This window comes from Streptopelia decaocto, assembly GCF_964273445.1.
Source record: "Streptopelia decaocto genome assembly, chromosome: 9".
NCBI classification, from domain to species: Eukaryota; Metazoa; Chordata; class Aves; order Columbiformes; family Columbidae; genus Streptopelia; species Streptopelia decaocto.
The window spans coordinates 20,373,569-20,387,164 of NC_138664.1; the positions used below are offsets into that span (position 1 = coordinate 20,373,569).

At 53.7% G+C, this 13,596-nt stretch overlaps 1 protein-coding gene across 1 annotated transcript; it reads left to right on the top strand.

Moving 5' to 3' along the window:
- Positions 1-3,424: 3,424 nt before the first annotated feature.
- On the top strand, positions 3,425-12,918 carry HEXA (hexosaminidase subunit alpha). The gene is made up of 14 exons (XM_082060766.1): positions 3,425-3,681; positions 6,959-7,057; positions 7,787-7,852; positions 7,992-8,038; positions 8,312-8,422; positions 9,157-9,258; positions 9,342-9,474; positions 10,031-10,211; positions 10,474-10,560; positions 10,825-10,897; positions 11,094-11,274; positions 11,545-11,635; positions 11,858-11,962; positions 12,236-12,918. Exons 1-14 carry the CDS (start codon positions 3,450-3,452, stop codon positions 12,297-12,299), a joined length of 1,572 nt encoding a protein of 523 aa, XP_081916892.1. The 5' UTR covers positions 3,425-3,449; the 3' UTR covers positions 12,300-12,918.
- Positions 12,919-13,596: the final 678 nt, after the last annotated feature.

Genomic DNA, 13,596 nt, shown 5'->3' on the forward strand with positions numbered 1-13,596 from the left:
GCTCAAAGGCCGCCCTCATGCCCCAAAGGTGAACAAACCAGAAAGACCCCCTTGTGACACCGGCCTGATTTTGTAACAATTTCTGACAGAATAATGAATTTGGATTTCCACCACATTCATTGTTGGTAGCAAGCAGGTAATCCAGCAGAGCCCCGGTGCAGCACCGCTTTCTGCGATTTTTCACAAGTGGGTCTTCTGAAGAGCATCAGCAGCTTCAGGCCACTGCTGCTCCACGCAGGACAGCACATAAGCCGGCTTCTTGCAGCCAAACTCCAAAGTTAAGCACGCGCTTAAGCCGTTTTCTTCCGTAAAGATGCATTCCCGAATCAGGCTTTTAGTCTTGATTAATGCCAGCCAGCTACAGATGAACTCCTCTGAGTCATCCCCTGGAGACATCAGGTCCCCTAAAATAGCAACAACAACAGAAACCATAGAAAGGCTCGAATATTTCGACTGAAAGCCACGGACACAACGCTTTACATAAGCGTGGGGGACACGCCGCCCTCCCCACACTGAAATAAGGATTTGCTTCAGCCCAGGGCACTTTTGCGTTTCGGTCTCACGCTCCGGGAAGCGCAGCCCTGCCAGTGCTGCTGACGTCGCCTGATGCAACACAGCAAACCGTGTCTTTTTCCTCTTTATTTTTCTTTCTATGCAATTTTAATACAGCGAAGCTACTTGAGGAGAAGTCCAGAGATACTGGAATCATTTGATGCTGTCAGAAAAGCAGAGCTTTACATGGGGAAAGGCAATAAGCCCTGCTCAAGACCACAGAGGCTTTGCATAAACTGGCAGCAGCCTTGAGGCAAGTGGAGGAAGACGTGAACACCAAAAACTACAGAAGTCAACACAGGCTGGAATACGGGTGTCCTTCTCCATGTCCCCTCTTGCTGTGTGATGTGGACAAAGATGAGCCAACATCCTGGAGAAATGGTGCTGGAGTCACAAGGAAGCAGCCTGGCCTGTGCTATTGTGCTGAACTGGGGTCCTGCCACCCTTCTGTAGGGAAAATAAGGGACAAGTGAGGATTGTCAGCAGCCTGAGGCCACCAAAAGGCTTTAATTGCCCCAATCAGCCTCATTTGGGACCTCTACCCATGACCCATTGCTCTAGGAGCTCTATTTAAGCTGAGGTCTGGGAGACCACTTATTTTCTGTTTCCCAAATTGATCTTGGGCTAGACCTGGTGCCTTGTATTTGCCTGGTGACACTTGGCTTGTTGATGGTCCCTGTTGCTACCATGCTCTGCTTGCCTGGCCGTGGGGCTGTGCCTAACTGGTAAGGTTGTTTCCTGGTCTAAGGCATGCTGTGCCTAAGTCTTGGCCCTCCTTTCTTTAGATGGATGGGTGGTCCTTACTGCTCCACAGGGTTGTGGGCTCCATTCCTGGGTGTGATCCTTAGCCCCCTCCCTGCCCTCCCACACCTGAGGTCCTCTATCTTTTTTCACTAACTGAATGAAGTTCCAACAATCCCATTTATGCCCAAACTTAACTGTGATCTCCTCCTGCTGCCCAGCATTCCCATGATTTCTCCACCTCCACAACACCTCCAAAACCTTCATTGGTATCTCCTAGGCTTCCTCATTCCCAGCGAGCACCTTTTTCCATCCCTCAAAAACCTTCCTCTCCACTGAAACTCCCCCATGTCCTCCCAGCTCTTCCTTTCACTATCATTCCCCAGCTTTGTGCTGGTGCTTTTGGAACCTTTAACAGCAAGCTCCTTGAGTGTTTTTCTGCCAAATGCCTTTTTTTCCTGTTGCCCCTGGCTCTCCCTGTGCAGCTCATCTGAGGGAAACCTCTTAAATCCCTACCAGACCTTCCCATGTTTGTGTCCTGCTCAGTGGCTTTCCATCCTGAGAGAGCGTGATGGGGCCATCTCCCTTGTCATGCTTTCTCCCATGGTGGGTGTTTAATTTCTTGCTTGCTCCCCTATGTCTGTGGCTTGTGTCCCAGCACTCCTGAGAGCTTGGAGTTTTCTGGTGGCTTCATTTCTTGCTCCAGAAGGCTGGGACAACATTTTGTTAATAATGTGATGGAGTTAGTTCCTGTGTAGGAGCCAATAGAGCCGAGCTGGCAATTCGGTGGGTAAAACCTGGGCTTAAGCGTCTTTATTTGACTTGGGGACTGCTGAGGAATGCAGAGGTGGGGTAGAGGAGGAGGCAAAATAAAGAGTACATCTGAGGCTGAAGGTTTCCTTGCAAAAGCCAAGCCCTGTGTGGAGAACATCTCCACAACACCTCAGCGTGAGGGATAAAGCCTTTTTTCTATACAACTCAACATTTCACCTGCTGGCTATAGAATATCCCTGGAAACCCAGGCTGATTTATATCCAGCATTATTCATGAAAATGCATGGTATCAACAAAAGATGCCAAAACCCAAGCTGGATCCAAAGCATGTGCATGTTCAGTCACACATCTGGGAAGTGGTGCAGGTGAAATATGTGGTTTAAATCATTAATCTTCTCCTCAAACCCCACACTAGGCTGCTGAGGCTCGCCTGGGGGCACAGAGCAAGGTGGAGGGGCTCTGAATTTTGATGGCTGGGGGGAGATGTCACAGAATCCCAGAATGTGAGGGGTTGGAAGGGCCCTGGAAAGATCATCCAGTGCAATCCCCCCATGGAGCAGGAACACCCAGATGAGGTTACACAGGAAGGTGTCCAGGTGGGTTGGAATGTCTGCACAGAAGGAGACTCCACAACCTCCCTGGGCAGCCTGGGCCAGGCTCTGCCACCCTCACCCCAAACAAGTTGCTTCTCAGATTTAAGTGGAACCTCCTGTGTTCCAGTTTGCACCCATTGCCCCTTGTCCTGTCACTGGTTGTCACCAGAAGAGCCTGGCTCCATCCTCCTGACACTCCCCCTTCCATATAGATCCCCATGAATGAGTCCCCCCTCAGTGTCCTCTTGTCCAGCTCCAGAGCCCCAGCTCCCTCAGCCTTTCCTCACACGGGAGATGCTCCACTCCCTTCAGCATCTTGGTGGCTGCGCTGGACTCTCTCCAGCAGTTCCCTGTCCTGCTGGAACTGAGGGGCCACAGCTGGACACAAGATTCCAGGTGTGGTCTCCCCAGGGCAGAGCAGAGGGGCAGGAGAACCTCTCTGACCTACTGACCACCCCCTTCTAACCCACCCCAGGTCCCATTGGCTTCCTGGCCACAAGGGCCCAGTGCTGGCTCATGGTCACCCTGCTGTCCCCAGGACCCCCAGGTCCCTTTCCCCTGCACTGCTCTCTACTAGGTCATTCCCCAACTTATACTGGAATCCTGGGTAGATGTCGCCCTCCTTGAGGTTTTTGTGCCTTTATTTAAGAGTAAAGAAGCGTTTCCCAGGCAAACCGCCGCCGGCGGGGGCTGTGCGGGCGGCTGTGCCCCGGGGCGGGCGGGCCCGGCCCCGCGGGGCCGAGCTGCCATTTCGCGGCGCCGCCCCCTCACTCGGCCGGCGGGGCGCGACATGGCGGCGGCGCTGCTGCTGTTCCTGGCGGTGCTGCTGGAGCCGGCGGCCGCCGTGTGGCCGCAGCCCCAAGCCCAGCGCTCCCCGCCGGGCGGCGGCCGCTGCCCGCTGGCTCCTCGCCGGTTCCGCTTCGGCTGGGCCGCCGGCTCCGCCGTGGGGCCGGGCTGCGCCGTGCTGGAGGCGGCTTTCCAGCGGTACTGGGCGCTGCTGTTCGCCGCCGCCCGCCCGACCGGTGAGGCGGAGGGGGGGCGCGGGGGGCGCTGAGCCTTTCGCTTCGGCTTCGTGCTTCAGAGCGAACCACAAACCCCAACCCTCTTCTGTTTTGGGGGGTCGAACCACAGTGTTATGTGCGGAGCTGTGCTTCCAAACGCCCGCCTTCCCCCAGCTCGGTGGGGTGGCCGCGGTCTGTGGCTTCCAGAGCCAAGGGCGGCGTTGGGTTCGTGCGTGGAGGGCGATGCACGCTGTAAAATCAATCCGATTTGGCACTGCTCTAGTCACCTCACATCTCTTTCAAGCAGCGAGGCTCTTGCTGTCGAGACTTTGCTCCCTCCGTCTCGTTTTTTATCTTCTCCAGATGGCATTTCAGCTCTTGCTTTGCTTCCCTTTCTCGTGACTGCTGCTGCAATCGCTCCCGCTCCGCTGCTTTCTGCACGACTTGGCTCCTCAGCAGCTCTCGCTGTCCAGCGTGAAGCTTCATCTTGAGCGAACGCTCTTGTCGCTTCGCGTGTGTTTTTAGCAAGCGGGTATTCATGCCACAGGGCTCTTTCTGCCCTTATTTCATAAGGTGAGCTGCTGAGCATCCCAAGGCAGCGTGGCGTTTCTCGCAAAGCTCTTGGATTCACCCTGAAATTGTGGGATAAGATGAGGTAAAGTGAAAGCTTTGAGAGCCCAGACTCAATTTGGGGTAGGTTATAATGGTTTCTTGCACCCAGATTTCTTTGCGATAGCACCCGCTGCCCATCTGGGGTGAAATAAGGGAATTTCGTGGCTGCGTTCGCAAACACGGGCTGAGGAGCCGGCGGGTGCTCGGTGTCTGCGTGGGTTTGCGGCAGCCCAGAGAGCTGTATCTGGCAAACACGAAATGCTTCATTCATCAGAAAGAGCTCGTAGCTCTGCTTGCGAGCGGTTAAAATGTCAGCGTGGAGCCCGTCGCCGCTGATGGGAGTGGAGAAGGGTGACGGCGCTGGAGCCGCGCCGCTTCGTCTTGAGCATGTCGTGCTTTGACAAGAGCATGTTGGAAACACTGCGAGGAGCCATTTGGCTTTTTTATTTCTTCAACTCTTGTAAGCAGCCATGGAAACAAATTTTGATCTGGGAGCTGAGAAGACTCCTCTCATTTCTTTTTTGCTGCTAGGAACTAAATTTCAAGCAGCTGATACAATTATTCACATTTTCTTGTTCTTCTCAGAGGGGAAATATGACCATCAAATCAGGTGGAGCAGATACGTGTGATCATGAGATCAAGCTCATACTCATGGCTTTCCATACAGCCTGCTTTATGACACTCAAACTGCACAGTTAATTTTATGGCTTTTTTCCCCTCTTTGCCTTCCTTTTCATTTTTCACATGGGTGAGAATAGGCAATGGAAACCATGAATGGAAGGAAACAGTTTCTGTTAATGGAGGAAATAAGCAATTTTGTCTGTTTCAGGAAGCTGCTATGTCAATTTAACAACCAAGATTATGTCCAAACTGTGCATTCATCCTGGACTTCAAGAATGAAAACAGAGACCAATTTAAATTAGGAGGGACATAGAGCGGTCTTTTTTCAAGCCCTGCATTAAAACAGGTCCAAACCTGGAGCTGGAGACAACTTTGCAGCTGGATCAAGCTTCTGTACCCAGCTGAAATTGCAGGATTCCCACATGGATAACCGAGCCCTTGCTGTGGTGTTTGGCCACCCTCAAGGTGAAGAAGATCTATTTTTTTCCTTAGCTCTAATTGGTGTTTCCATTGGCTCTTGTCATTAAGCTGAGCAGCTCCAAAACGAGTCTGGGAAAGACCCAGGACCCTGCTTGAAGCTCAAGCCAGGACCTCCCATCCCCGGCATCTTACTGCTGCAATCATTGCGTTAGCATCCTCGTCTTCCAGTCCATGACTAATTAACTTCACACGTGCCTTCACCACTCTCTTTTGAACCATGAACTTCAGCCGTTGTGTTCGATGGGTCCCTGCTGCACCCACCTGCGTTGCCTTCTCGGTGCGATGGTGGTGGGACCTGCCTGCTCCTTGGCCAAGGAGGCCACGCTTGGGTTCGGTGACGTCTCCCTGGGTGGGTTTAAACGTGGTGCGTGGTGGTGACACCAATTCTCTTGAGGCTTTATGGCCAGAACGAGCATTTCCCGTGTCCCCAGGCTTGAGCGGCCGTCTTGCCGAGCGGAGGGAGCTTGTGGCTCGCACATCTGCGAGGTTGCCTTGGCTACCGGTTTGTCTGTAACCAGGAGGAAAGCTCAGAACTGAGGACTGCGAGCTGTTTATCTTCTCTCTGCAGAGATTTTGCCTTCATGGAGAAATTCAGCGTTTCTGGCTCCCGCAAGCTTCAGGGTACAGGCCGTCTGCCTTTCACCCAAATGCTGGCGGTGCCCAGGTCTCTCTGATTTCTTCTTGCCTGGCTTGTGACCAGCCTTACCCAAAGCCAAGCTTTGAGTTTGTCCCTGACCATATCAAGCTGCTCCTGGGAAGGCTGCGGGGATGTCAGTTTGGACCTTGGTGTGACGAGCAGGGTCCCACCCCACTGCTGTGATAGACCCACGCGTCTAAGGCTGAACACCTCGCGTTGGAGTTGGGGGAGCGACCCCAGTGGGGACTTGGGGCTGTGTGTCCTTGGAAGTTCTCCTTCAGAGAGAGCTCCTGCTTGGGCTCTGAATACAGCTGGGTTTATTCTTCCAGCCGCTGCGCCTGGGACCTGCTCTGCAGAAGGTGGAGTCGCTTGGGGGCCTCTCTGCGTTGGGCGAGACCTTTTGGTGGGCTTGAACTCAGCCCAGCTCTGCACTAGGCTTGGATTCATTCTCCAGCTTTTTTTACAGGGTTTCTTTGCCCTTTCCGAGGGGTGTGGGTAGGGTAGCAGCGCTCTTGGGTTTGTGCTTTTATTCCCAGTGCTGGGAGAGTTTGGAAACATGAAACTGTTCACTCCCCTGGAGAAGGTTTGAGTAGTTGTGGCTGTTGCTTAGAGCAGGGGCTGGTGTCTAGGAAGCCTTGGGCCCTGCTGCTAGCCCATGTCTCTTTTGCATCCTGCTTTAATCTTCCACTGCAAAGCTTTTCCCGGGGGCTTCCTCACCAGCAGATCTTCTGAGAAATGAAGGTTGGAATCAGCTCGTGCGCTTCTTATTGTCTATGTTGAAAGAAGCCCCCAATGAACCCTCCTGTGCCTGCTCTGGGGTGCAGGAGGGGATGCCCATTTCTGCCCTGGGTGCTAAAAGTCCATATCTGCGTCACTAACTGGGTTGGTAGGAGGGCTGGGAGCAGGGAAAAGAGCCAGATTGATGTCTGTGTTCTGTGTCCTTTGCAGAGAACGAGCAGCCCTGGGGGACACCCTGCACTCAGCTCCTCGTCTTTGTCGCCACGCCGGGCTGCGATGGGTTTCCCAGCCTGGACTCCGAGGAAGGCTGTGAGTGTTGGGAACGGGAGGGAGCGGCCGGGGCGGCAGTGTGGCTGTTTCTGTGGAATCGTAGAATCGTTTTGGTTGGAAGAGACACTCAGGATCATCGAGTCCAACCATAACCCAACTCTAGCACTAAACCATGTCCCTGAGAACCTTGTCTAAACGCATTTTAGACCCCTGCAGGGATGGTGACTCCACCACTGCCCTGGGCAGCCTGTTCCAAAGCCCGACAACCCTTTGGGGAATAGTTTTTTTCTAGTATCCAATCTAAACCTCCCCTGGCGCAACTTGAGACCATTTTCTTGTGCTCCATCACTTGCTGCTTGGGAGAAGAGACCAACATCCTCCATGCTCCAAGCTCCTTTCAGACAGTTCAGAGATCAGAAGGTCTCCCCTCAGCTCCTGTTCTCCAGCTGAACCTCCCAGGTCCCTCAGCCGCTCCTCATCAGACTTGTGAAATAACAGCACTGTGCAGCACTTACCTTTGATTTTAGGGAGCCAGCATCCTCACTGGTCGTAGGGAGGGAGCAACTTACTTGAGGATGCTGATAAAGCAGTGGGAGAGGTTTAAAACAACAAAAAAACCAAACCCAAAAATCAGTTCTGTAGGATGCCAGGGTGCAGTCCTGTATCAAAACCTCTGCCCGGTGCTGCTGCGCTTGTGGTGACCCGTCACATCGTATGATGGAGCGCAGGAGCTGACACCGGCCCGGCCGCTCTGCCGCTGTGTTTCAGATAAGCTGTCCGTCTCGGAAGGCTCCATCCTGCTTTCTGCGGATACCGTCTGGGGAGCTCTGAGAGGTGAGCTGCGCTTTCCGCCGGGCACTCCCCTGTGGGGATGGCTCCCTGTACCTTTCTGGAGATGTATTTGTTAATTGAGCTCGGTTCCTTTGGGGGAATGCGTGCTGAGAAAGTGACTGTGTGTGTGGTTTTCCTGCAGGCCTGGAGACGTTCAGCCAGCTCGTTGGGAGAGATGAGAATGGCACGGTGAGTTCTGCGTCCCTCTGAGGATTACCAAGATGCTCGGGACAAGCAGGGTACTGGCACAGCGGTGTAAGGGCCAAGCAGGGATTTGCGAATCCGGACAGATCCCGGCTTTCTGAGTCAGTAAAGCATCGCAGCTCCTCCTGGTCAGCTTGGCAGTGCAGCCACCCCTCCTCATCCTGCCGGCCCTGGGGAGAAGGGTGACCCCGATTCTCTCCTGCTAACGGCTGTGTTGCCTGGAGCCCTGCTCACTCCTTAGTGCTCTCTGTGTTGCAGTACTACATCAACGAGACAGAAATCATGGATTTTCCCCGCTTCCCTCACCGCGGCCTGTTGCTGGACACGTCTCGTCACTACCTGCCTCTGAGAGCCATCCTGGAAACTCTGGTAGGATGCCTGTGCTGGGACACAACGTGGTTTTGTTTGGTGTCCCTTTTTTTGGGTCACCTGAGTAGCCTGGAGGGCTTTTTGGGTTTTTGCTCTTTTCTGAAGGTCCCAGGAGCTGTCTAGTGCATGGGCCACTGCATCTACATCTCATCAAGGGAACAGCTTGTCAAACTGAGGCTTTTTGAAGCAAACCAGCTTGCTTGTCCCTAGATAAAGGAACAGGCTGGGGCGGGATGGCAGTGTGACTTCAGTTCTTTGTATACAGATGTGCATTGTGGAAAAAAAATGCGCTGTAGGTCCTTCCCTGTGCCCATGGCTGTGTTTGCTTCTGGTGTAACTCACAGCTGCCTGGTTTGGGTGATTTTCTCAGCTTGTAAGGAAGAAAACCCTGAAGTATCCTGGATTCCTGCAATCCACATGACTTCCTGAGGCTGGGTTGTTTCCGAGGCAAGGGAAAACACTTGTCCAAAGCAGAATTAAACTCCCAGGTCTCAACCAGTGGCTCAGTCATAGGGAGAACAGGGGTTTTATTGAGAGCAGAAGCACTGCTGGTCCTCTGCAGCTCTTTATGGTGCTGGTGTGTTTGAAGAGAGGTGTCTGAATCCCATTTGGATCCTGGGGAGCACTTGGGGACTCTGCCTTGTCCTTTCGGAGCACAGGGACCTTGTCCCCTTTCTGTGGCAAGCTTTCCGAAGAGACAGGGCATATTCATCTTGATTCCTGTCCCTCCCCAGGATGTCATGGCTTACAACAAGTTCAATGTATTTCATTGGCACATTGTGGATGACCCATCTTTCCCTTACGAGAGTTTGACCTTCCCAGAGCTCAGCAAGCAGGTAACCCCCCCGATCCCCATGTGGGGAGCAGATCCCTCCCTCGGCGCCTGAGCAAGGCACTGACATTCCCCGTGTCCCCACAGGGAGCTTTCAACCCCATGAGCCACGTGTACACAGCCAGCGACGTGCGGACGGTGATCGAGTACGCCCGGCTGCGCGGCATCAGAGTCATCGCGGAGTTCGACACTCCCGGGCACACGCTCTCCTGGGGTCCAGGTGAGGAGCAGATCCTGCTTCTGGTGCTGTGAGCAAAGTTGTAGTTGTACCAGGGGGGGACAAGGGGGTCTGTGACCTGGCTCTGGGCAGCCATGTGGCTCCGGGATGGCGCAAACCATCGGCTGGAGGAATTAGGACCCCGTGGTCCAACTTCTAGAACAAAATCCAAAGGGAAAGCGTTTCCATCTTTACTTGGGTCTGAGCCTGGAAGTGTGAGAAGCTCCAGGAAAATGTTGCCTTGTCTTGCTCTCTCCTTCTCCTGCCTCCAAATGCCATGTCCTGCACTGGAGAACAACCCGTGCATGTTGTTGCAGCCAAAACCATGGTTGCTCTCCTCTGTCTGCAGAGAGCGAGTGTTGGGTTCTGCACCTGCGTTATCTTTCCTCAGTGGCTCAGTGTGTGGTTTCCTGTAGGAATGTCCCCAAAAAAGCAGTGAAGAGAGAAACTAAGTGGGGAAAAAACCCGGGAAGGGCTGTGCTGAGGAGCGTCTGGGGGGCTACATGGGGCCATACAGCCACGTTTAGCCCCTTCCTCACTGTCCTGTGTTGTGATCCAGGTGCTCCGGGCCTCCTGACTCCCTGTTATTTGGGCAAGGATCCTTCTGGGACATACGGACCCATCAACCCTGTCCTTAACAGCACCTACCAGTTTGTGGCCGATTTGTTTCAGGAGGTCAGCACTGTGTTCCCAGACTTCTTTCTTCACCTCGGTGGCGACGAGGTGGACTTCACGTGCTGGTGAGGCCGAGATCAGTCTGGATGGGGACTTGGCAGGGGTAAATATCTGCGACTGGAGTTTCAGCTCGTCGCTTTTTGGTCACGATCATCTGCAGATCTGAGTATCCTGTTCTCCTGGGCTCTTGTGTGTTTGTTCCTGTGGTTTCTACTCTTGGAATACCTGAGCCAGCCTTGGGCTGATGTGGGAATGACTTGGCCACGACTTGGCCTTACTCCAGAGCTCAGGATTCAGTGCTTTTATTATCCTCTCTTTGGTACACAGGAAATCAAATCCAAAAATTCGTGACTTCATGAAGGAGATGGGCTTTGGCGAAGATTACAAAAAACTGGAGTCGTTCTACATCCAGAGGTAAGGCTGGCTGTGTTCTGGGCCTGTAGCTGTGCTATGTCACCAGCACAAACGTCTCCTTCTGTCTTGGGGACACCAGATCTAAGAAGCACGTCTCTCTGACCCCAAAGGGAGTAGCTTAGCTGTGTTTTATTGGGAGGTTGACCACAAATAATGTGGATGAAGGAGCCCTGTGAGGGGATGTGCTTTTTCCCTTCTCCTTTAGAAGCACCTTCGCATGTGGGTGTTGGTTTGACCCAAAACTCGGTTCTCTTTGCACGCCAGGCTTCTGGACATCATCTCATCCCTCGGCAAAGGTTATATTGTGTGGCAGGAGGTGTTTGACAACGAAGTGAAGGTGAGGGCTTCCTGCTTTCCTGAACACAATTTCCAGGTGCACTGGGGTGCTCTGGGGGAGCCGTGGCTCAAAAATCAAGCCAATATCTGCCTCGGTTTCCCCTTGGGAGCATTCAGAGCTGTGTGTGGGTCAGAGCACACTGCTTGCGAGGTGGGGTAGCGCTTGTGTTGCCGCACGGATCCTGTGTGCTCCCCAGGTGAGGCCAGACACCATCATCCACGTGTGGAAGGAGAAAGGCACGCCGTACATGGAGGAGATGGCCAATGTCACCAAGGCTGGCTACCGGGCTCTGCTCTCTGCCCCCTGGTACCTCAACCGCATCTCCTACGGGCAGGACTGGATAGCGGCTTACCAGGTGGAGCCCTTGAAGTTTGAAGGTGCGTTCCTTGCGTCCCCTTCCCATACGGCAGCCGACTTGTCGCTTGGAGGCTGTTAATTTGTTCGAAAGTGCTTGAGTGACCGTGTCCTTCGTTCCTCTGCCCGATGCCGGCACAAAGCAACTCTGCTGTCTCCCAGCTCGAGGTTTGAAGTGTGGGGGCTTCCAGAAGGGCGAGTTATTGCCTCTGTAGCTGAGCCGTTCACTGCTGTTACCCCAATAAGTCACCCCGTTATCTCCCAGCACCCCTGAATGCCATGTCCTCTGGCAGGCAGCCCCGAGCAGAAGGAGCGGGTGATTGGCGGAGAGGCGTGCATGTGGGGCGAGTACGTGGACGTCACTAACCTGGCTCCCAGGCTCTGGTAAGAGAAGCCGCGGGGAGGTCGGGTATGTGTTTTACACAGGTCTGTGTCCTGTCACCCTGATCCACGTGTGTCTAGGAGCAGATAATTTGATATACAGAAGCCACATGCCTTTGTGTGTTGAAGAATGCTGGTCGGGAAGGTGTTTGGGAGCTCAGGGCTTTGTGCGAGAAGCTCCCGAACTCCCGTGTGACATGACACCTCTGTCCCTTGTTCCTCAAGGCCGAGAGCTGGGGCTGTAGCTGAAAGACTGTGGAGCAACGCGACCGTCAGGGACCTGAAAGACGCCTACGCACGGCTGGCCGCGTTCCGCTGCACGCTGCTCGGGTAACCGCCCCCCTCGCGGAGCGGGACAGCACAAGTGCCACCTTCTCTGGGGTTTGGTCCTGGGGTGGGCAGCGAGGGTGAAGCTGGGCTTTCCCTGGTGCAAAACAACCTTGCAAAAGAAACACCCGAGTCTGGAAGCATGGGATGAGAACCGTTCCCTCCTTGTGACACCCGGAACAGGGCACCCATGGCCAACCTGCGCCTCTCTGACCGCCCAAACCAGACCACGGGCTCTGCCCTCCCGGTGACACCATGTCTCCGCTCTCTCTCCAGGCGCGGTGTCCAGGCGCAACCCCTCTACGTGGGATACTGTGAAAATGAATTTGGCGGGTTTTGACGCTTGAGTCCCACTGCCCTTGGTCACTCTGCACGCAGGAGGAACCATTTCCCTCTCTTCAAAGCCACTGGCTTGGCAAAGGGACCCTTTCCCACCCCAGCTTCTGCTCACGCTTCGTTGCAATGAACTTTTTTTTTTCCCTTAGTGTGCACTCTTTGCCTCTTTTTCTATTTTTATTTCTTTAAATCTATAAATAAATGACCCTAAAGAGGAAAAAAGTGCTTTTTCATGCTCAGCTGGGGCTTGGGAGACAGTGCAAGGGTTTTTGTTAGATGGGTAGGGCTTACTCCAGAGGTGCAGGTTGAGGAGCATTGTCTCCAGGTGGCTCTGGAGCTGCAGAAAGACACCCTGAAGCCTCCCCAGGAGACCTGGATGTTCTCTGGATGTTATGGAGCCACCACTCGGGATTTGGCCAACTCATCCGTCCTCTTCCTCTGTCGGAAACCCCATCCAGGTGGAATGGAGGGACCCGTCCAGGAGAAATCCTGCCTGGTGGGACTGCTGTATATATTTTGGTCTTAAATGAGTGAAATCCACGGTTATGGCTGGAAACCTTTTTCTATTGGACTTCAAATTTAAAATATTGAATTGACTTTGAATTAAAAATACTGAGAACTTGTCAAGTCTTGCATTTCTTTACCCTCCGGTGAGAAGATGCCCAAACACTGCTCCTTCAAAGTGATACAACTGAAAGGGGGGTGGGAAATGATGGTGAAGTGCAACCACCGCGGAACAGGAAGATTTAGCCAGATTTGGAGGAGATATCACAGTTTGTTGCTCAAATGCAATGCTTTGGGCCTTGAGGGTGGCAGGCACAAAGGAATGGGGTTAATAACCCCTCCTATTTTTAAGAGTTAGGGTTTTTTTTTCCCTTCTTTTCCTCAACATGGTGTAGGTTGGTACCTTTGCCAGGTGCTTTTGCCACTGCAGGGCGATGCTGCTGGTGGGGCTGGGGTGAGGGGGAACTGCCCACAGGGGTGGTCGCTCTGCTCTTCTGCTTCTTGGGGGGGTCTGCACCAGCATCTCCCCCAAATCACCATCTTGGGAGTGAGCTGGCAATGTTTTCTCCCTGGCAAAGGCGGGGATCCCCGTCGGCGGGGCGGCAGCACCCCGCTTTCCCTCTCTTCACGGCCCCTTCTTTCCAGAACATCTATTTTGGTTGTGTAAAACTTGCCGGGGAGCAGCGGAGAACAGGCAGCGTGTGAATCACTCGGGGCCAACGGGTTTAAAAATAAACCCAGGCGGCAGCGAAGAGCAGCCGCCGAGCCCCCGGATTTCGGCAGGATTACGCTCTGTG